The 22,940-nt window shown below is 34.6% G+C and overlaps 3 protein-coding genes across 4 annotated transcripts; all 3 read right to left on the bottom strand.

Annotated features, from left to right (window-relative positions):
• Positions 1 to 26: 26 nt before the first annotated feature.
• LOC146146488 (uncharacterized) lies at positions 27 to 13,782 on the bottom strand. Of its 2 annotated transcripts, none has more exons than XM_083387213.1 (21): positions 13,420 to 13,782; positions 12,231 to 12,358; positions 11,877 to 12,019; positions 10,464 to 10,579; positions 9,353 to 9,484; positions 7,835 to 7,995; positions 7,047 to 7,145; positions 6,668 to 6,775; positions 6,356 to 6,497; positions 5,757 to 5,865; positions 5,520 to 5,593; positions 5,194 to 5,362; positions 4,480 to 4,588; positions 4,142 to 4,266; positions 3,481 to 3,583; positions 3,219 to 3,300; positions 2,679 to 2,788; positions 2,224 to 2,334; positions 1,503 to 1,654; positions 907 to 988; positions 27 to 700 (listed from the first exon to the last, which is right to left on the bottom strand). In XM_083387213.1, the coding sequence occupies exons 1-21, from the start codon at positions 13,472 to 13,474 to the stop codon at positions 683 to 685; spliced, it is 2,328 nt and encodes a 775-aa protein (XP_083243339.1). In that variant the 5' UTR covers positions 13,475 to 13,782; the 3' UTR covers positions 27 to 682. The 2 variants fall into 2 exon arrangements, with proteins under 2 accessions (XP_083243339.1, XP_083243340.1); XM_083387214.1 differs by having other exon boundaries at positions 3,481 to 3,580.
• A 1,856-nt stretch (positions 13,783 to 15,638) lies between these two features.
• On the bottom strand, positions 15,639 to 18,115 carry LOC146146487 (uncharacterized). Its single transcript, XM_083387216.1, has one exon. The coding sequence runs from the start codon at positions 18,023 to 18,025 to the stop codon at positions 15,914 to 15,916; it is 2,112 nt and encodes a 703-aa protein (XP_083243342.1). The 5' UTR covers positions 18,026 to 18,115; the 3' UTR covers positions 15,639 to 15,913.
• Positions 18,116 to 18,503: 388 nt separating this feature from the next.
• LOC146146486 (uncharacterized protein CFAP97D2-like) lies at positions 18,504 to 21,927 on the bottom strand. The gene is made up of 5 exons (XM_083386812.1): positions 21,825 to 21,927; positions 21,089 to 21,240; positions 20,313 to 20,474; positions 19,305 to 19,412; positions 18,504 to 18,542 (listed from the first exon to the last, which is right to left on the bottom strand). The coding sequence occupies exons 1-5, from the start codon at positions 21,925 to 21,927 to the stop codon at positions 18,504 to 18,506; spliced, it is 564 nt and encodes a 187-aa protein (XP_083242938.1).
• Between the last annotated feature and the right edge of the window lie 1,013 nt (positions 21,928 to 22,940).

Genomic DNA, 22,940 nt, shown 5'->3' with positions numbered 1-22,940 from the left:
ACTTGCATTTACTGCATAACGCATCCACAAAAACAAGCGCGAAATCGCATTGCACTGAAAAGAAATAACAAAAAGTGAAGACACAATCAGAACTAAAAATCTAACAAACATTTGAGAAAACTACGGAAGTAACATGTCAGAAAAAGATGGCGTGTGCATCGAAGTGAACGTGATATAGAATATTACGGATAATAAATTTCAATTGAATAATAGCGTGTATTTAGATTAAAAGATTAGGCACAAAATGATACTTTAGTATTTGACAGAAATGTTAAATGGTAATATTGTATAAAGGCACAAACGTTTTCCACTTTAGCATATTGGCGGCTAAGTATTGCATTGTTTGCATAAAATGTATCTACAAAATTGCACGTCTCTTGTTAGATTTGACACAAAATTGCACTCTTATAAATTAATCAGAAGCACATTGTTTTATACAGATAAATGTTCACAGTTTATTCAAAAAATCAATATTAACTTTAAACTCTGCGCTAGAGTAATCATAACAATATAATTATTAAGCAATAAATATAAGTGTGGTCAGACAACAATCCTTCCAGTGTTTCACATCTGGGTGAGAGATGGATGTTTTTAAGTACTTATGAGCCCCATAAGTAGCCGCCATTATGGCATTGTTGCATTAAGTTGAACCATGTGAAGGCATTGGTGAAATATGGCGAAGTCAAGCGTTTCTGTTGATCTGCACAAAAAACTTGAAATAAACAGAAATAAGGATTGACAGCTTCACAAAAATCAAATATTAATCGATAAAAACGATTGTTAGTTCCCAAGGTACAAACAGATTTTGCAGAGCAGTAAATTACAACATTATCTTGATACCTTACAAGGAAACTTTCCATTATGATGCCACAAGTTTATGTTAGTAGTGTTCAGCACAAACATTACCTTGACCATGATAGTCGCGTCCCCGAAGCAATATTCCCGACGATAAGCACTTCGCTTCGTGAAACTCTCATCAATATTAAGCCTGGGAGAAAATATTTTAAGTAAAAGTTGTATCAACCACGTTGTTCTTGCTAAACCAATAATGCAATTTTAGTGATTTGTTTTTTCATGGTTTAGTTCTATGTTTGGAATATTAAACAATTCTCATTAATCTATAAACAAGTATTAAAAAAAAGAAACGTTGATACAAAACGAATTTGTAGTTGTAGTTTAGAAATCCGCTTTGTAACAAAGCGCCCCAAACCTTTCATTGACTGTATAGGTATGCTCGAGGTCGTGAGTTCGAACCTCACTGCAGGCTAGTTGTTTTTCTAGCCTGCCCTGCTTGCATCATAGATCAACAGATTCGGTGAATCTGCGATGGCTTTCGGTGTACTAATTATACGTAAGCCGTAATCGTTGGTCAAAAAGCAGCTTCAGAAGGGCTAGATCTCAGTTGTTGACACACGTACGCGTATGTATCTTTCATTTAACTTGTAAACATGTATCACCAAGGCAAAATCAAGTTTACTTTTTACACAGTTTCACTTTCTTACTTTAATTCTTGTCCAAGTGGCGACTCGACCCTGTATTTCCTGGTGAACGAGTTTGAAGTTATCATGTTGCAGAAAATATCGAGCTCGAAAAGTGAGATGCTCAGGTTGCCGATCAACAAAGGTTCGCGGGAACATTTCGAATCTATTCCACCCTGGGAAAAACATATTGTCAGCTTGTGTTTCTAAAAAGCCACCGAAACTGTGAAAATTAGTTTTTTGGTGTGTATTAATTGGCAATTTGTTAAACTTCTTTTTTTGCTACAGCAAATATGTTTACCCCCTAGTGAGCACAAACCTTAACGCGAAAATGCGCTTTACAATTGAGTAGGTTATTAAGCATTTTTTAAATGTGTAGATAATATTTGGGGAGATAAGTTTTATTCCAGCAAGTATTTACCTATTGGTGAATTTACCTATTTCATTATATTTTTGCTTAATTGGTGGTAAATGCAGAATGGACATTAGTGACTTTTTGGGTAGTTTAAGAAATTGGTAACTTTGAAACATGATAGTTTTTTATATAGACTACGTTAAAAGCAAAACAGGTGCTACCAAAGGGTTTTAACAAGCAATATCGCAAGATCTAATAGTACAAGTTAATTACTTGCTTTTAAATTAGCCGCCGGTTACTTAAGAGTTTGTCTAACCTTGCTTAAATGGTAAATGTTATTGTTCAATTATCACGTGTTATACTTAAGTAGAGTAGAGTTGCATATTTCACCTCGTCGCACCAAAACCTAACGTTGAGGTATTTATGTTCGCTCTCCACGTCAAACTGAAATGTTTCGTTCTTCCAAGTATTATCCACAACCGATGCACTGCAGGGGTTCGTCTGCACAAATACAACAAGGAATTTAAAGAACAACAAACTAATTACAAGGTTGGTAAAAATCCTTTTTGTAAATATTTTGTTTGTTTTTATGACTGGTTTGTAATTTACTTTTTTGCTAGGAACATGGACTGGTATTTGGGACCAGAATGTGTATTTCAAGTCTTATTAATGGTTTCATATTTTTTTTTAAACTAGGACAAAAGAAAATGTCGTTGAGAAATTGTAGGTTAATAAACAATATAAAACTTAGTTTGAGGGGCGTGTGAACACTTGTAGGGTATTTTTACTGCGCTTGATAAATTAAGATTTTTTTTGCCAAATTTTTAACAAAGTAAAACGCTCACCTTGTAAATTTTGTTGTTCGATTCTTGGGTGAGTCTGGCGAACCTTACGTCATCGTTGTCATGGTGAGAAGGGCTGTGATTGGTCGAAACGTCGCTGCTGTGAGTGGCGGCTGAAATGCAGGGTTGTGATTGGTTGGTTGACATAAGTCTTCATGTGTTATTGACACAACGAAGCACATTGCAGGTTAAATTAGTTGGTGTGTTATATAACCCAGGCCCGTGGACCAAGTGTCGCTCCTACATTGATTCAGGGTGTCTGGGCGCAAAATTCTTGCTGTATCTACTTTTAGCATACAACTTGTATATCGAAATACATAAGTACACGATAACATTTTTTCGCGCAAATCTTGTTCATGTATCTAATAATGACTGCGTTTTAAAGATTTTTTTTATCCTAAAGGCGTGTTTTTAATTCACCTTTCATTGTGATGATGGGCGGACTCACATTTCAACCAAATAAACGCAGTTTTCGTTATGAACGCTTTACTGTCTTTTTTTAACTAGACCCATTTTCAATTGCAGATTTTCTTCAATATTCACCATTCCCGTGCAGATCTATCATCCTGTTGTCGTGAGTTTGCTTTGGGGATGATTTGCTTTCAACTTCCAATTCACGCTGAATCTAAAAAATACATTTACAACTGGAATGCTGACATTTAAACACACAGCCAATCGTAAACCAAAGGAGCTTCTAAAATGGAAAGAATATGGATTCTTGCAGTAAATAAATATTTTTATTTTTATTCCACCCACTTATTTCCACATTAAAGAGAATGAGCATGAAAAGTATATGAAAGTTTACCTCTTTAATTTTTTTGTCCACTTTTAGGAAGTCGTTGTATTCCTCAGAATCGACGTCGGAATGGTCGGACTCGGTCTCACTACTTTCACTTGTTGTTGTGCTTCTAACAACATTTTACCATTAATCGTTGCTCAAGTTCTAAATCGTTTAAACCATTTGTGCGAACATAAAAAAAGTTCCATCAATCAATCAAAACACCTCTTCCGGCCATTTTATCTTCACTCGGACTTTTAGCTTTACTGTGATGTCCGATACCATCTTATTCCGATACCCGTTATACGATATTTTAAAGAACATTATCGCGATCCGGTACGTTCAAATAACTAAACTAAATGAAATTAAAACGTTAGAAGGGAATTTTGTTAAGGTTTTAGGCCAAAATATGCTTAAGCGTTCGACAGTTTACTTACCTTTAGTTCTTAACCCTTTTTTTATTTAGCGTTTAGAAGTTTTTTTGGAAAACCTGAATCACAAATTAATTTGCAAGGTGGTTATATGACCCAACAAAACATGAGGTTGTAGAAGCAAAAAAAGATATAAATTTTTTGTTTTCCTGATGCTTATTTACTTTGTATAAACGAAGGAACAACTTTCAATTTGGGAATATATAAATAAGTTCAGTGAAACTTTCATTGACATTCAGATATTGATTGCGACTAACATAACGCTGTCTGATTGGCTTTCCTGCTTCAGTATAGGAGGTGTTGGAGGGGATTCCCGCTCGGGTGCTTCCCCCTGCTCTTCATTCATCTTATTCAACATCGACGAGGCTCGGTTTCTTTGGACCTTGGGATTTGCAAGTAGAAAAAGTTAGTTATCGCAATAATAACATTTTCTGCCATTTTTATTCAACTTTTTTTTATGTACTTTTCTGCGATTTTAGCATTTGTTAAAATTCAATCTACAATGTTAAGTTTATACCAGAATGCAAATAAATCCACTTTAAAACTCCATATTAAACTATTTATGGGTATCTTAGTTGTATATCATTGAGCTTACTTTGAACTGGAACTTTTGCTTCTGGCTTCTCACGTTTTCGATGATTGCGATCGCTTGGCTCAACGACTCCACCTTCTGGTCATTTATTTCAAGGATTCGATCCCCAGAACTTAAAAAAATTAATTTATTGATTTTTGCCGATATTTGTTTCAAAAGGCAATGTGATTTACTGACATGATGCCCCTGCTTTTATATGATTGGTGGTTCTTATTTACTCACATGATGACCCTGCTTTCATATGATTGGTGGTTCTTATTTACTGACATGATGAACCTGCTTTCATATGATTGGTGGTTCTTATTTACTCACATGATGCCCCTGCTTTCATATGATTGGTGGTTCTTATTTACTCACATGATGCCCCTGCTTTCATATGATTGGTGGTTCTTATTTACTCACATGATGCCCCTGCTTTCATATGATTGGTGGTTCTTATTTATTCACATGATGCCCCTGCTCTCATATGATTGGTGGTTCTTATTTACTCACATGATGCCCCTGCTTTCATATGATTGGTGGTTCTTATTTACTCACATGATACCCCTGCTCTCATATGATTGGTGGTTCTTATTTACTCACATGATGCCCCTGCTCTTATATGATTGGTGGTTCTTATTTACTCACATGATGCCCCTGCTCTCATATGATTGGTGGTTCTTATTTACTCACATGATGCCCCTGCTTTCATATGATCGGTGGTTCTTATTTACTCACATGATGCCCCTGCTTTCATATGATTGATGGTTCCCGGTTATTGACTTTACGTTAACAGTGGTGATTTTTCCTCCCATAGGTCTGTTAGTTGTCACTTCGTGCAAAGTTGCGCTGAAGTTCCGAGTTATCATCAAGTACGAGAGGTTATCTGCTGGCCTTGTGGACTTTTCTGCAAACGACAAGCAAGTCGTTGACAATTATTAGACTAAATAAGTTATAAGATGTTATTAAATATCCACTGTCTGGGACCCTGTTATAGTTTTGTTTGTTATATAAAATAATAAAAATTACAACGGCCGATAATTTAGGTGAACACTGCTGCTTACGTTTTTTAATCTTTTCTTTTCTTGGCGTTGATTTTTTTCTTGGCGATAATCTTCGTTTTCTTGGTGACAAAGATCTAAACGAAACAAAATTCAGCTATTTTATTAACTTTTATAAACAAACTTTGGCATTATGTAAACATTTTTTTAACATCCATAAATCATTACAGCGTACACATGTTAATTTGCTGTGAGTGAACAAATCATCCGACACAACATATGACCTTGAAAACAACCGACCTTTGAAGTGTTGACCTTGGGATGTTAGTTGTTCCAACGTTCGGTGTCAAGAGATTTCCGTTCGAAGTAGTTTCATGTTGTGGAGTGATGTTTGTTCCTGGTTGATCAACTAAAAAGTTCAAACGACATAATTTTTTTATACAACTTAAGTAGCAATATCTTACTTTTATCTACACAAAGGTTTTAACATCATAAAAGGTTTTACTATTTTAATCAATATAGTACAACAGTAGACAATGCACACAACCTTTGTGCACGTTTTATTTGGGCCAGTGACTTTGACAGCTTGCGTAGAACTATTAGTCACAAATTTACGTCAGACGCTCTCAGATGTAAAATAATTCTTTTAACATCTACAAGTAGTGTCTGACCTGAATTGCTAGCTTTGCTAGAATATTCTGTTGATACTGACCAGGAATTAAGGTCGCCTTATCTTTAAAGGATCAAGGTGATTTCCCATATCACATTTTCAGTGCAACAGTTTGACAACCGTAATTATTTGTTTGGATAAAGTTTTAAAAAATGTTACTTTTCAAAATAGCCCTATAACTGATGTGTGTATAATACACAACCTTACTTCACCAACAGCTTCCACTGACCTCTGCTGTGCGAAGGTTCGTCGTCGATTTGTGGCTGACTATCCACAACCTCGGCTTGAACTTTTACCGGGGAGACCGATTCACACGAGATCTTGTCGAGTGATATTGTCGCGTACACAACTGACTTGATAGACTTGCTGTCCTGTGAAGCACAACATGTTTATCAGTAAGGTCGAGTAAATTAGATTCCAATTATTTCTCAGCATCAGAAACGGCTGCTGTATGTTCTTGTGATTTTAACAAGTTGAGATGTTAAAAAATGCTCGTATAATCAATTAGTTATAATTAAACACATAATGTTTAAGTTTTTACCTTCTTTGGCACAGCTAGCCTGGTGAAAGCCACGATGGCCACCGACAATTTGGAAATGTGGACGTCAATGCTTTCCATGCTTTGATCAAACTTATGCTGCGAGGAATGCTGAACATAAAAATACAAGGGTTTACCAACTGTATGGGTAGAAAGGTAAGTCATTGCATGAAGGCAGCATATCTTTTTTAACATCATGCTTTTACATGCTAAGCTAAATTGTCTTTAAATTTTAATTTACAATGAAAAAGGAAAAAAAATGAAAAATATAATAGTTTTTTATTCCTTGCAAACATAATTCTTCACAGCCATTAAAAGTAAAAAAATACTTTAGGTTAGGCCATGGACTGCTATTATATATTAGTTAATAACATTAACAAACCTGAAATGAGAATAGTGGGTTGTATCTCAGCTTGTAATGCGGGAAAGTGTGCTTTTTGCGAATCGTTCGTTGGATCTGATTTGTAAGAAGTGTTCCTAGCTGTTGGAAAAATAAAAGAATATAAATAACATGGCTTAAACAATATTTAACATAGTTGTTAAGTATTACGCATTTTGAGCCATGTACTGTAGTCGTTTCGCACACCCTGCGGCTTAATTACGTTATTCGCATTCTTGTGCTGATTGCTGATGGATTACAGTGCTATTGTGCTGCTATGCTAATTGATTTCTTTGCTACTTAAACCGTGGTTGTTTCGTTTCATTGCCTATTACTTCACTGCTCTGATCAAGAATACAACATAGTTAGTTGTTGATAACAGTAAAATTGCATGTAGCCGTACAACATATGCCAAAAGCTAGCAAAGTGATTGTACACAAAACTACAGACACATTCTGTATTTTAAAGTTTTTATCTTAGGTTTAAAAACAAGAAAAAACACTAAACTTTCGTGATGGTTCAGACCAAACCTATTGACAAATCACACCTACAATACAATAGACAAGTAAAATGCTGTGAAATATATTAAGCTTCTCATGTTTAAACACTGATCAACAAGTGGCACTGTTGACAGATTGTTTTTAAAGTTGATGAAGTAAGAATGCTGAAAACAAGTTTACACTGTTATTACTTATTCTTTCGTCTACATGGCCCTTCGTTTTTTAAGTTTTAAGCAAGACAAACACAACTTCCAACCAAGAATGAATAAACAAGTTTAAACAGCCCCTCACCTGGGGAAGTTTGCGTGTCTCGAAACTTGTGTCAACGTTGAACTTTAGGATTGGTTCTTGCACGAAGCAAACCGACCAATGGGTGCAGGGCATTCGACCGACCTGCAGTCGAACACAACCCTTCAGGTATTTGATGCCGACCGATATAAACGCAGACTTGCCTGAAATATGGGACACATTGTAAAAGTTTTTCGTTTTTTAATATAAAAGAGGTTAACAGCAAACTAAGTGCTAATAACACTATATTGCTTCACATTTTAAGTTGAACACATTAAGCAAATATTCTTCAAACTTTTCTGGCATGAAGTCAGTCATTTTATCAGATATATATTTTACCTATAATGTCTTGGTTAAAAAACCTTATTCGCAAAAGACTGAAAATGCCATTTTAGGCAAATATATTTCTTGTAAAATTTAGACCAACTTATTGATTTTTATCTTCAAAAGATTTGTATAAATCAGCTTTAAAAAAACTGATAAAAATACCATCAGAATAATTAATGTAAAAATACTGATACAAAATTTATAACATATGTTCAGTTATTTTATTCATATTTAACATACAGTAATATCTGGCAGATAACTTAAATATAGTTGGCCACAATAATATGTTGAAAAAACAGAAAAAAGAAAAAAATCTTACATAATGTAGATATAGGCAGCGCTGAAATATTGGTTGAAATGTTTGTAAAGCTTTTAATTAAAAATTGATTTTCACAAAAGCGTATTTTGCTGGTTGCAGACTTTCTCAGTAATTCTGTTATGACAATAAAGCGAGCTTAAAAGAGCACTGAGTAGTGGAAAGGGAATGGAGGATAAATTTACAATTACTTCCTGCTTTGGTTTGAAGCGTATGCTAGCAGCTCTATGTGTGACCCTCCAATCACACTTTGCGTTACAACATTCTAGCAATGGTTATTTAGGTTATATTGTGAAGCAAGTAAGCGGCTAAAGTACTTCTATAATGTTAAGCACAAACCATGTTGTGAAACTAACACCTTTGCGTTGGCATATACACACCTATATATGCAACGATGAACACAAGATTAATGTGCTTTTGTGGTTAGCAAGCTTCATTTTAATATTTTCCTCACACCACAAACATAAGCTGTGCCCGTTATACTATCCTCTTGTTGCATATATAATGCTGAGGAATTATCATAGCAAAATATTTAAAAAAAAGCTTATAAAATGCTAAATAACATGTTAAAAAAACAGCAAACAGCTTAGCACTATCTTATATATCTATATATATATACCTTTTAAGTGATTTCACTGTGGTTTGCAAAATTTGACGTGTTTTCTTTTAAAATGAACCTATTTTGTGCTTTTTACAATCTCCGATGTAGTATATTTATGCTTAAGATTAATAAAAAAACGAATAAAACAACTAATTTTTTAGTTTAATACAATTCTCTTAGCACCAGGATTCCAACATAAGATAACAAAATCAAAATCTAAATAAAATATATCATTTTACCTTTGCGTTCATTTTTATAATTATTTGTAGCGACTTACCGAAGACGAGGTCGACGTCGACGGCCAATTGGAATCCTCCTTCGTACTCAAGGTCAACATCGAGCACCACAAGGTCGGGGAGTTGTTGGTTGTTGAAAGAATGCGGTTCCACTATCTTCACTCCGTGGATGACTAAAAACGTGAAAACACCACAACATTGGACGGTGCTGTAAGTATTATGTGTCTAAATCAGGGTTAAAAGAAGTCACACCAACTTTTATCTCATTTCTGTAAATAATTATCATTTTGGTATGCTTGTCACTTTCCCTGTATTATCATTTGATATCAGAATAATAGGAAAAAGGATTTCGCAAAAGAGATCAAGTTTCCTTACTTTATCCACATTTTCTAATTTGCAAGGATTCTTTTAGTTGTTTCTAAATATATTAGTAACATATGAACACTATAAGCAGTTTTAAATAAAAAAAAAAATAATATGCACTATTTGTATTCATTGCAGCATAGATTGGCCACCAATGTATTGGATAATTCTTAGTAAATGTTTATTACCGGGATCCACAAACTACAGCTTGAAAGAAAATTCTACCAGCCCGTGCCATATTTATTTATTAAAGATAAAGTAGAGTTTAACTGTTTTATTTTAAACTGTACGTCAATTTATTACGTCTCGCTACAGTTGTTTATTGCATTTTCATAGTTTATATGTCCTTCATTAATAAAGTTTGACACAAAATATTATACCAGGGCCACGATCAACATTTTTAAAAGCATTCTGTTCTTAAGTCAAAAAGTTTGGCGACCCTTAGTTTAGTGCAATAGGAAAAATTACAACAAACTATTTTTAACATAATAGGATATAATATTAATGCACAAAAAGTAACCAAAAAAATATAAATAGTGCATTATTAGGAATAGGTGACCTTTAATTGTGTCTAGAGATGTTACAGTTTGTATGTGCGATATATACCATTTTATGAATTTCCATAATGATCTTAAACAGGAAATAACAACAATAAGAATTTGCATTTGTTTCTAAAGCTTAGTCGATAAGCCGCCTGCTTTTATTTCAAATTAAAATATTTTATTAGGAATATTATAGCTATGGATAAAGTGAAAACAACAGCATTGTTTACACCAAGTAGTTTCTCACCAGGAGCTTTGCTTCCAAGGTTGTAGTTGTGGATTTTGATCGCTTGCAAAATCCGACTCGCCGTTTTACTTTCCATCAACTCAATGAGCTCAACGTTGATCTTCTTCAAAACCCACCTAAAAAATAAAATATTAAGTTCAATAATTGTTTAATTTTAAGGTGAGTTTATTTCATACCTTAATTTGGCTAAAGTTATTGAAAACTTTATTGTATATATATTTATGTATCCAAATTAAAAACACAGGTTCACAGAAAGTTAATACTAATTCTTAAAAACTCCCAATTTATACATTAAAAACTAAATAATTTAAGCCTGTTATAAGCACGATTATAAACAAGGTTAAAATGTTACAAAATATTCATATACATCAAGTTTCTTCAGCTTTCCAGTATACTTTAATGCTTATTTTAGTAAAAATATGCTTGATATAAGCAACTGCTGAATGATAGAATTTGATGAAACCGGCAAACAACAAGATACGCATGGGTAAAGTGAAGCGCTAAAGCTTCCCAATTACCAATGCATATTATTTGGTTCGCCTCAGAACTTCACAAAAGCACGGCCACATCACAGCTAGACTGAACAAGTACTGAAAGTTTGCAACAAAACAGCTTTCACAGCAGTTTGCTCACATATGTCGGTGACAAAAGCTAGATTGCAAATAGAAAGTCACAAAATTACCAGGAAAGGGACGAACATGCTTCTTGTCTTTGTTTTATTTGCAGATTGTTGTTGTGGAAAGAAATCATATGTTGAAGTGTGAAGGAAATCAATATTACTGGAGTTATATTCAGTATGCTTCATGTTTCAAACATGAGGACATTTATCATTTGGTTTGTAGTATAAAATAATTTTGGTAAATACTGTGTAGTTCATTATAAAAACAAATTGCCAGAATTAACCCTTAAAAATGTTCTATCCACTGCCAGTAACATACTTCCTTTTTTACACAATATGTATTTCCCTTATAGGTTTCAATTCCCCCCTTTAACTTACTCAAAGCTCTGTTGGTGAATTAACCTGTGGTATGTGTACATTCTGTACAACTTATAGTGGTACAAGTAGCATTCAGGTCTTGTGCAGAGTTTCGAGGATTAGGGCTAGGGCGCTTGTTTAATAATATTGTAAGTGTTGTAATTTATATTCTCTCTTTAAAATCTACGGCCAGCACTGAGAGCCGGGTTTTTATTTTCATTTTGTTGCCTTATTAAACCTTAGTAAAAATGCTTTATTTAATAACCAGGCAGTTTGCATGTTTGTTATTTGTACAAAAACTGATGATGCCTAATCATACTACAAAATTTATTTTTCTGTAAAATTTTAGGAAAAAATGTTATGTTTTATGTCTGTTATGAATGATAGTAAAATGCCAATACGTGTGACTAGACCAGAAAAAGTTTAGAATTGTTTACCTTTGTATTTCTGAAGTATCTTTCCATTCTCTGAACATGAATGAAAGCACAATGTTAATAAAAGCAGCCGTTTCCTTGTTCTGTGTGGCTTGGTTTGCGAGGTGAGGAGCGATGTTCTTGTGAAGTAAAGGTGTTAGCTCGACCTGGACACAAACACTGTGTTACTCTATGTACAAGGAAATAGCAAATGCTTTGCTGTTTGAAGCTGTGTTACAGAAGCAATATTCATGGAAATATATGTACAAAATGGTAGAAATTTACATTTACAGATATATGCAGTCATACTTATAATTGAATGAGTAATATCGATTCAGGACACATTAACACACTTTCAACCTACTTTAAGCAACTTACAGGTTGAAATAGTTGGTTGTGTATTTTTTCGTGCATTTTTGTCATCGATTTTGTGTATTCGTTGAAAAGACACAAAAGTGCGATTACCATCGTCAGCATTCCAAGAACAAATGCAAACAACAACGAACCTTAAAATAAAAATACAAACTTTGTAATTCATAATCCTATCCTTTTAATGAATAAATTATTCAATCCTAAATGAAAGCAAACAAATGTGGAAGAATGTAATTTTGGTTAAGAATGTTGCAACTTTGATTTGAGTTTGAATTATCACAGCCCAATAAAGTTTGTAAATAGGTTTTAAGTTTTTTTTTGAAAATATTGAAATAACAAAATTAATTGAAAGGTGTTTGAAAGTTGTCTGGTGTCAGTAGAAAGTGTTTTTCGTGTCTAAACATGAAGGTTCCAGTGTTTGTTGTGCAATGACGTTTATCTCGTTGTAATGCATCAAGTGCTTGAGGCTTGATGTAAACATTACACACAGCAGCAAATCGCACGAACATACACTTCCTTCTCAAGCACTTTCAATGACGTTATCATCACGTTTGACCAAATGGCTGATGACACATTTACATGATAGGAGAAATATGCTTGGCTTCACCAATTGGAATATTATTTAATGGTATTTTCTTGGAAATTTAAACAGCTATCCTCTCCTTTTAATATAAAAAATACCACAAAACAGTACGTTAATACAGTACTTTATAAAACAATGCATTGCTAAAATCAATATATTCCTAATAAAAAAAATTAGGTCAAAAAATAGTTGCCCTACTTATGACGCCTTTACATGATAGGCAATGTATCTGGATCACTGCTAACATGTATTGACATTTCATTGTAAACTTTCAACATCTATCCTCTTATTTACATATAAAATTACTTTTAAGGTTATGTTGTTCAAAATGCAAATTAAAAACTTTACAAACAGGAGAATTAATATAATAGATAACAAACTGGTTGAAAAATGAACAAATAACAACTTAAGTTGAGTCTGATTTTTTTCTTTCAAAGACTTTATTTCATGTGAAAAATATTACAGTTAATTTATTTACAAAACCTACTTATTAAAATTTACATAAATAAAATCAAATCAAATATTAGTGATAATTACTTTTTAAAATGTTTAAACCAAAAAACAGCTTAAATACATCTCTATACTCATGAAAACATATACCATTGAACCAACCTGCAAATTTAAAAACTTGCAAAATTTCTGCTTGAAAAGAGCTGGCAAAATCCATTTCGTCTTTTCAGGTTAGACTTGGCTTATATTGTTTGAAAAATTATAAGCTTCATTAACATAACGAAAACATTCTACTTTTCGGCTATTAGGGAAAATAACAAGATAATATGAGTCTTACATAAACATTTATATACTTTATTACAAATACTGTATCTAAGTGTTGGCCAAATTATTTTAGTCATGAACCAATCATAAAAAAATCACCAGTTCATGATTCAGCAAAACTAGGTTTCAGTATGGGCTTTAAAATTCTTACTACAACCTCCAACCATTATGCTCTGTAATTGAATTCATTAAAAAGATGTTAAAACATAAAATATTCTGTTATATTGTTTATCCTGAAAAGTACATCAGATCTTGCAGGTTAACAGCCAAAAACATCTAACTTTTTGTGTAGGTTAGCTGTATTGGAAACACAGGGGAAGCATGCCATACTTTCCAAAGTAGCCTGTCGCTAACATTATAATTTTTGTTATTTTTAGTTCACTTGCTAAACCCCTGAAAACTTTTTATGAACCCCAGGTTGGGAATCACTGCGCTTTATATATATCTCTTCAGTAAATGTAACTTTGAAACACTATGTCATATTTTTTAACTTAATGGAATGATCCGTGTTTGTCCAATACTAAATTCCTAAAAAAATATAGTTTAATTAATGATAAAACTTAAAACAGCAAATTATTAAACATCCTAAATGTAACGGGCCACCTTATAATACTAAATCCCAGTTTAAAATGTCTAATATATTTATTTAGAACACTCTCACAGTCAGATGTTTCCTAAATGATTTTGTAACTTAACATAGTCAACTTTACATAACTCTTGTTCTGTCCAATACATTCAAGCAAAGGCTGCGCCATGAATTATCTTAAACAGAGTTAGTAAAGCTTGGAAACGTCAGAAGTGTGCCGCAAAAAGTGTTTGATAAAGCAACTATACCTACCAGGAAAAAGTCGGCCTGTATACCTCCGAACTAAAGCCCGGAAATAGGAGCTTTGGCGCATTAGGCTAACAAACTATCAATCAGCGTTACAATGATGTGCAACCATCTTTTACTGGTTGTAATCAATTAAATATTGGCGTTAAATAATAACTTATAACTGGCAGGCAAAACACTTTTCAATGTATTTTTTGCCACAAATATTGCCTGAAATGTATATTAGGCCTACTCTGGCATAAGTTGTTACTACTATAGCGCACAGTTGCATAAATTACCCGTTATTAAAAGTACAGTTGTTGTCAAAGTTTGTTTATAAATTAAACAAATTTGTTTACATTTCCGTTCCTACTACCGGTATCACAACAGGGTATTTACCGGAAGTAAGGAGAACTGTGCCTAAGAACCTCACTGCAGGCTATTTGTTTTTCTAGCCTGCCCTGCTTGCTAATTCACCGACTGATTCGGTTATCCTGCGATGGCTTTCGGTAAACTTTGTCTAAGAGGGTTTAATTTAATCAAGCTTGTATGTTAGACATAGCTAGGGTATTGATTTAGCGACTTAAAAGACCAAAACGAAAACAGATTAACGGCGATGTTGTAAAACTACCGTAGATTTTTTTGTGTTTTTAACTCTTGTGGCTTTACAAATCCGTTCCTTCGTGAAATAAAGATGACGTCACAACCAAAGTTTGAGCGCTGGACGTTTATTGTTCAACAGAACAAAGCGTATCTTACTTTAGGTAAAATAGTGTTTTAATTTTTTCTTCTGCGATTATTAAATTAGCTCAAGGGATTTTACCCGATCCCGGAATTATTTGTTTTTCGATAAGAAGCTTTCAATTAACGTCAGCCTTTTATGCGTTTTTACTTTTTGATTTGTTTCTCCTAACCAAAAGTATTGCCGCCGATCCTAAATCAGAGACGTCATTGGTACATTTAAAAAGACAAAATTATTGAGAACAAAACCGTTAAGAGGTTGTACTTTACAGGGTGTTAGGCCTAGCGTTAAACAGTTTAGTAGTTACCTCCAAATGTTTACCATTCACGGTAGAAAACAGTGTTTGATTTGCCACTCTGATACCCACTTTCTTATGTTGAACAGGGACAGGACACCGATCTTGTACGTCATACTAACCTTTGACCTTGTACGTCATGCTAACCTTTGACCTAAACCGACTGGTTAATAAAATAAAACAAAAAATGACAATTTGAAATTCGAAATTGCAAGTTTTCTATTAAATCACGAAAAGCGAAACTGTAATATTACAAGGAGAAACTATTACAAAGAGAACCAGGTCAATTATAACTTTTAACCGCACAATGTAGGTTGGCTCTATAATATCCATAGTCGTTCGAGAACAACACACTTCCCAAGATTAAAATATGACGTCATGTTATGACTTAGGTTGTGACGTCATAACGCCCCTGACAAATGATTTAAGTAATTATGAATATTGCGTTTTGGTTAGGGTTAGAAGTGATTTTTTTTCAAATGATTTAGGGTCCACACTCTATGTATATGCACTGGACCACACAAGAATACGATTGCACTTCATCTAAAGCCTTTTCAACTTTGGTGAGATCAGACTTTCTATCTTCAGAATCGCGAGCAGTTTTGTAAATGCTTTTCGCTTTAATAAGATGGTTCCAAGCGTCGCCAATGTAGTCCATTTTAAAAACAGAGAGACCCATGACATAATAGCAGTCGCCAAACACTTTGTGGTCTTTTCCTTTGCCGTCGTAAACTTCTAAATACATTTCAAGTGCTTTTCTTGCCGTTTTCTCTGAGTTGAAGTAATTTCTCGAGGCGAATTCAAGCTGTGCTTCCCAAAGCACAGCATTTGCTTGGCTAATTTTGATATTTTTTTGAGGACTTTTGATGGATAGCAGAACCCGCACCATGGTTCTAAACGACTCCATCAGATTTTGTTTTGCGAGTTCACTGACATCAGTTTCTTCAAAAAGGTCTTTCAAATCTTGAAGTGCTTCCAGGCACAAAAACAATTCAGCAGATCGATTCTGTAAGTCCGACATTTTTTCTAAACTCTGTGATTGGTTATCAAACAGTTGGCCCAACTTATATTGGTTATTTTCTATTAGGTATTGACCAATTCTTCGTAAATTTCGGTGCAAAATTTTGTTGTGCTTATGCTGAGGTTGTAATGCCAATTTGTTAAGTTTAACACCTTCTTGCATCACGCCGTATATTTGCAGCGCCTTTTCGAAAGATGTGTTGAGAAGTTTTCCCAAAACTGTTTCGTTCCAAGGAATAAACTTGCGTGTTGTTCTTTGTTTATTTGGTGAACTTGCGACTAAGATGGAATAAGAAGGTTGGACGCAGAACATTGGCTCCGTTAAACACGGGAAAAGTGTGTTCCTGTCACCAAATGTGGCCACCAAATTATCGAGGTTGTTCTCATCAACGTTGAAAAGACAGAGCGACGCAAACATCATGAACAAAGAAAAGCACAAAAGCTTCTTGGCCGGCTTTTGTTTGGTTTGGTTAGTCGGGCGTTTTGTTTCACGGAACGGGAAGCTGAATTCTGCCAGAGGAACTAGATCATCATCAGACTGTTGTTCCGTCTTTAGAACCTTTTTTATTCCCACAACTTCCCTCCTAATGTTTACAAACTTCTTCTGCTCCATTTCATCACACATCAATTTTACCTTTTGGTGACAACAATCACTTCTTTCTCGTTTATCTGGGTCCAAACTCCAGCAACATTTCATCAATTCAACAAGTTGCTTGGCGATCTCTTTGAGCTCGTTGTTGCTGATTTCGTTGATAACTCCACAAACTTTTTCATCGTTTGGTCTCGCTTTGCCGATTTTAATGAGTAACAATAGTTGCGAATGTGGACAATTTGCGCCTTCGTATACAACCGACTGTGTAAATATTTCAAACATAACCATTCCAAGGCTGTACATGTCCATTGCTGGGTGAACATCAGGAATTACATCATTTGCTTCTAACTTCAAGTATTCTGGAGCTAAGTACAACCAGGTGTGTTGATTGACTGCAGAAATATCAGTGACTGTGCTTCTGTAACCACTCAACCTGGTAATATTTGCACTCCCGAAGTCCCCAATTTTAATGTGGAGTCCATCGCACAAAAATAGGTTTTCTGGCTTCAAATCTTGATGGCAGTAGATTTTGCGGGACGAATGGTAATGCAGAAATTCCAAACCAGCTGATGTTTCCTTGATCATTCGAAACTTCAAACCCAAACCAACTTTATGATTTAAAAACAAGTCATTAACGTTTCCATAAGCTGCATATTCCAGGACAATTCCAATACCGCATTCCCAGATAGTGATTCCATAAATATTGATGATGTTTTCATGAATACCGACGCCGATTAAAATATTGGCCTCACGTTGTGCGTTCGAGGTTATTCTGCTTTGCTTGTTTGTGTTATTTGACCGCTCGAAACACTTGACCACCACTGTTTGCAAGCTTTTGTGCTGACACCTGCGAACTGCGCCAAATGAACCACTTCCAATGTAACCATCAATGCTGTGTTTGGTTTTAAACGGAAAAGCCCAAAACGTTTTAAGGCGCGAAGAAAATCCTTCAAGTACTTTGATGTACTTTGTTTTAAAATTCATGTCGCAACACTTTTTTTACAGCCTGGTCACATTTTCGCCTTCAAACTTTAACTAGCTTACAACTGCTGATGAACTGCTATATAACAGACGAAGTGCTTGCTACTACTGAAACGAGAAGACTTGAATTACATTGTACAATGCCGAGACGCGAGAAAAAATACATTGTTCCGCTGCCAAGCACCTCTATACTGCTTTTATAGTATTTTATCTTTTGTCATTTCTAGTTGGCGTGTGATGTGTGACGATAATACTTTACTCCTTGGCAAAAACGTCATTGTTGACATAAAAAGCAAACCTAGCAGTGAGGTTCAATATATTTCAAACTCGGATCCTGCTATTAATACTTTGTAAACAACGCAACCATTTATATTGTTTGTTTTTTGTCAAGTAATTAACACAGAACGCTTAAGATTTCTTTACCACAAGCGTATTTGTTCCTTCAGCGTAATTTAATTTAAAAAGTATTCAAAGTATAATTTCAAACAAAGCCCAGAGCCTTTCCACATACTTGGGCCGCCTACACAAAACACAGTTGGTTTTAAGCCAGTATTTCAATTACAGAATGGTGCTTTTGACGCGGCTAAAAACTTTACGCTTTTTATCTTTGTAAAGCTTCTTGTTTTAAAGCTTACGATCAACCATGTTTAGGTCACTTATGCCTAGTTGAAAATAAGGCATGTTCCAACTTAACACAACCAGAGTTCCGCATGTTTTATTGCCACGCATAATTGCACAATTGTACGAAGGTTTTCGAAGTTTGTCCTTAGTCTGATAGCTTCGGTAAGGGCGCCTGGAAATAACACAACAGATTCAATTCACCAACCTCAAGAGACGCGTGGATTCTACTAACATGAAGTTAAGCTTGACATATGGTAGTTAATATTAGCTTTCCCGTGTGCCGTTATCGTTGGCCAATACGATTTTGGAAGCGTTATTTAAAAATGCTGACAAGCTTATGAACGGTGTAAGTAGCTTCCTTATAAAGACATATTGATTACTTGCAACTTTAATCGCTGGTTTAACGATAATGTTTGTTTTCCAACCTGTTCTTGTGCAGACTTCCACAATAGTTTTCACCCCAATCAAACCCCGGTCTATTGCGACGCAAACTACCCCCAACTTACCTGCTTGGGGTGATATGAAGGGGGTTGTGACGCAAACTACCCCTAACTTACCTGCTTGGGGTGATATGAAGGGGGTTGTGACGCAAACTACCCCTAACTTACCTGCTTGGGGTGATATGAAGGGGGTTGTGACGCAAACTATACCCCTAACTTACTTGCTTGGGGTGATATGAAGGGGGCTGTGACGAATATCGGAGCGAGTTTTTCGTGTAGCCCCAGTCCTGGGGGTATTTTGAAATGTTGGCCATGTAGCCCTGGTTCACCTGCAGTTAAAGTAAATAAACCGGTTATATATAGTTACTTCCACTTTATATTAAATAAATTGCTTTTTCTCTTATGTAAATCGGTAGTTCCTTTCATGCAGCATGTTTTTTTGTTTCTTTGTTTTTTTAATAAAATAAATAACGAAAAAACGAACAAGAAAAACAAATCAAAATAGTGAAGCTCTCAAGCAGCTAACGACCATTTACTTTTGTGTTTTGTCATACTTCCTCTTTTTAAAGCCGAATATCGCTCGGAAGTTTGCACAGAAGATAGCAACAGTAAAAACGTAACATAGTCGGGACAGTGTCGGCATATTTACATTGATAAATAGCATATCGCGCGCATAAAAGGACACAATTCACAAATGTTTTGCACGGTTCATTTTTGTGCACTCCAAAGAGTAATTGCTCGCGGGAAAAAACACACGATATTCGTAGTTTAGTACTTAACAGCATGTTTTTACTGTGCATGGCTTTATTCACGAACTTAACAAGACGCGAGCGGAAATATATTTATAAAAAGTAACCGCAAGGTGGAGCTAAACGCGTGGCGTAAAATAAAAAAAAACGCGCAATTAATAAAGTTAAGTTGGCTGGCCTTTAGTCCAACCTGTCGCTTTGTAATTAGTATTTTGATTTCACAAAAATAAACAGCATCGTATTTGCTCTTGGTCTATTCACTTCGGAAGTTTTAACGCCAGGTTCAAAATAAATTTATGAAAACAATTTAAAGGCGTTTAAATATTCAAAGAATTGCGTCAAACCTGTATTAAGAAGGTCGGTTGTTCACTTGCTTATAGCATTTTACTTCTCCTTTTAGTAAATTGAATTCCAAAAGCTCAAACCTCCCTGCACCGGTTACGTAGCATCCCCACCTCCCCACAGTGCTTACGTACTCACCCTCCACCCATCTTCCCACACAAAGTGGTTGTAGTGAGGTTCCTTGGACGAGATCCGCTTCAGAATTGCTTGGTTCTCGTGCGTCACCCTCAGCAACTCGCGCTGACGTTTCGTCTTGTTCAAACTCTTCTGCTCGTAGCTGTTCCAATTGTCCACTCGGCCCTATACAAGGAAGGTGCAACAAAATTGCGGCAATAAATAAGCGACGTTTGGAAATAACAACTAACGAGCTATTTTGGTTGGGACAAGCACAAATAAAAAGCAATATATTATTAAGTTTGGTAGTTTTTACATGACATTCATTTTTTTAACGATTTCTAAATTTCAAAGATTTCCCAATGCTGAAACATTTAAGGTTTAAAACAATTTTCTGGTTGAGAATTGCTTTACGTCTGCTTAGTTTTCTTTCTATGATTTTTTTTATTTATGGTCAAAAAGTTGCTTTTCAACTGGGGGTGTATGATACAAAAAATAATATAGAAATTTCAATGATGGTTTGTAAAGCAAGCTAGAGTTTTATATCTTGAAAAGTGAATTTCTAAAAAGTAGATTAACAACTGGATGTAGGCCGAAGTAAAATTCTTAACGTTGAAACTATTTTAGCTATTAACCTGGAAAAAAACTTGAACTATTTATTTTTTATCAATTTTACTTTTGGAACGCCGTATTTTTGCCTAAAATATCTGGTTTTGGTTTGGGCATCGCTAGTTTTAAAGCTAATTCTCTCTTTGCAAGGATGCCATATAATAATACAATTCCTTCAAAATTACACTTACCTTAGTTCGCATAATGTAGCTCATTTTTTCCATGAGAATCCTATTGTCTCGTTCCACAGTTGCTAGTCGTTCTTCCTCCATTTGCAGTTTCTTCAACTTCAAATGCAGATGCATGTAGGTCTCAGGGGGATGGTTGTCGATCACTGGTTTAGCTGGACAAAATAAATGCTAGACTTAAAACTACAAAAGAGTAAAACCCTATATAGATGTAAGTGTATACAGCACAACAGTATCGCAAGTGCCTTGTTTATTTCTTTTTGTAGATATAATGCTTTACAAGTAATAACGATTTAGCGGGAATGTAAATAATAGCGCTGCAAATTCTAAAGAACGATTCTCCTTCCAGAGCATTTAGTTTATTTAAACAGTTTAAAATACTTGTAACCGCTTGGCTAATGCTAAAGATATTATGTCAAGCTGCAGAGCTTAAAAAAAAAACTGGGTCATAGCGCAAAAGTTTTAAGGGCGCGAGTTGGGCTACAAATATTTTACACAAAGTGTTGTATCTTCGCCATTTTGTCTTCTTTGATGTGCAAATGGCAAAACAAATAGATAACAAAACCTTGAATACACTACAAATGCGTGCTAGCAGACACGAGAATTGTTTAGTTTGACGCTTTTAGAGCTAAAGCGACGCGGAAAATTTAATCACTTAAAAGGATTTTCAAATCAAAAAGTTTAGTTAAAAATCCATTTTATGTTTACTTTTGCAAATACCCTAACTGTAGATGCCAACCTTGGGTAACTTTCCTTCGGTGAATATCGAATCGGTTCTGATCCCATCTTTTCTTGAGTAGTTTGTTGTTAGCTGGGGTGATCGGTTGGTAGGCCCTGTGCATTTTGCCCTTCGCTAAAACAGTCCTGCAAAAAAATTACAGAAAAAACCTACAAAAACATAATTTGTATTTAGCAACATAAATGCCATGTTTCATTGTGACGTCATATTGGCTTATTTTGACGTTTATGTCAACATATTGTGACGAAAAGTGATAAAACTGTTTTTAATAATCTCAGGAAGATTGAAAATTTGCTTGAGAAAGTTTTTAAAATGCGTCATTGACTTGGCATTTGAGTTTATCGAGTAAATTCCCTCGAGTCGGAATTGACGCCTCTGTCTCGACGAAAGAAGTCTAGCTTTCACACAATTGTCTGTCTGGTTTTTTAATTCGATCCCAGTCATGTGAAAAATCCTATTTGTGATGGTTTGGTATTTAAAATTAACAAAATTGATTTAAAAATCATGATAGCTTGAATTTTATTGTTTCTGTTTTAAATAATTAAAACGAGCAAATGGAGAATTCGATAAAATTTGACAAAGGGGCACATTTCGTCGATATTAACAGGTACTAAGGAATGAAAGCAAATAAAAAACAACTTGGGAAAGTCAATTCTTCTTACTAAGTTTTTTACCTAATTTGATATTTTGGTCAAATTGAAAAATTTCACTTTCGAATAAGGAGGGTGTGATTATGACGTCACTGAAGTAGATACACATTGCTAAATTAATTTTATTTTGTTTTTTAATTTGCCAAGGTACCATACAGAAATTACATTTTAATGTTAATCGTTTGCAACTTTTAAATAAATAATTAGTTTACTTGTTTCTATCATATTAATAAATTAAATTGTAGGTATTTTTTTATGATCTTAACTTTGCCTTACTGTTTTAATTTATATTTTGGAAGTATCCTATTTTTCTGGTACCTGCTGATTTTAAAATTCGTCAATATTTTGTAATTATTTTCAACAAAGACAATAAATTCACGATGGGTTTGGAAAGTTTGATTCGTGTTTTGGGTGTAACTTGTAATACCAGGTATTTCAAACCTGAAGTCGCGAATTGTTCTGTATT

This window comes from Ascidiella aspersa, chromosome 4 (genome assembly GCF_963924565.1).
Source record: "Ascidiella aspersa chromosome 4, kaAscAspe10.2, whole genome shotgun sequence".
NCBI classification, from domain to species: Eukaryota; Metazoa; Chordata; class Ascidiacea; order Phlebobranchia; family Ascidiidae; genus Ascidiella; species Ascidiella aspersa.
Note: the sequence above shows the minus strand (reverse complement) of the source record. Positions and strands in the feature narration are given on the sequence as shown.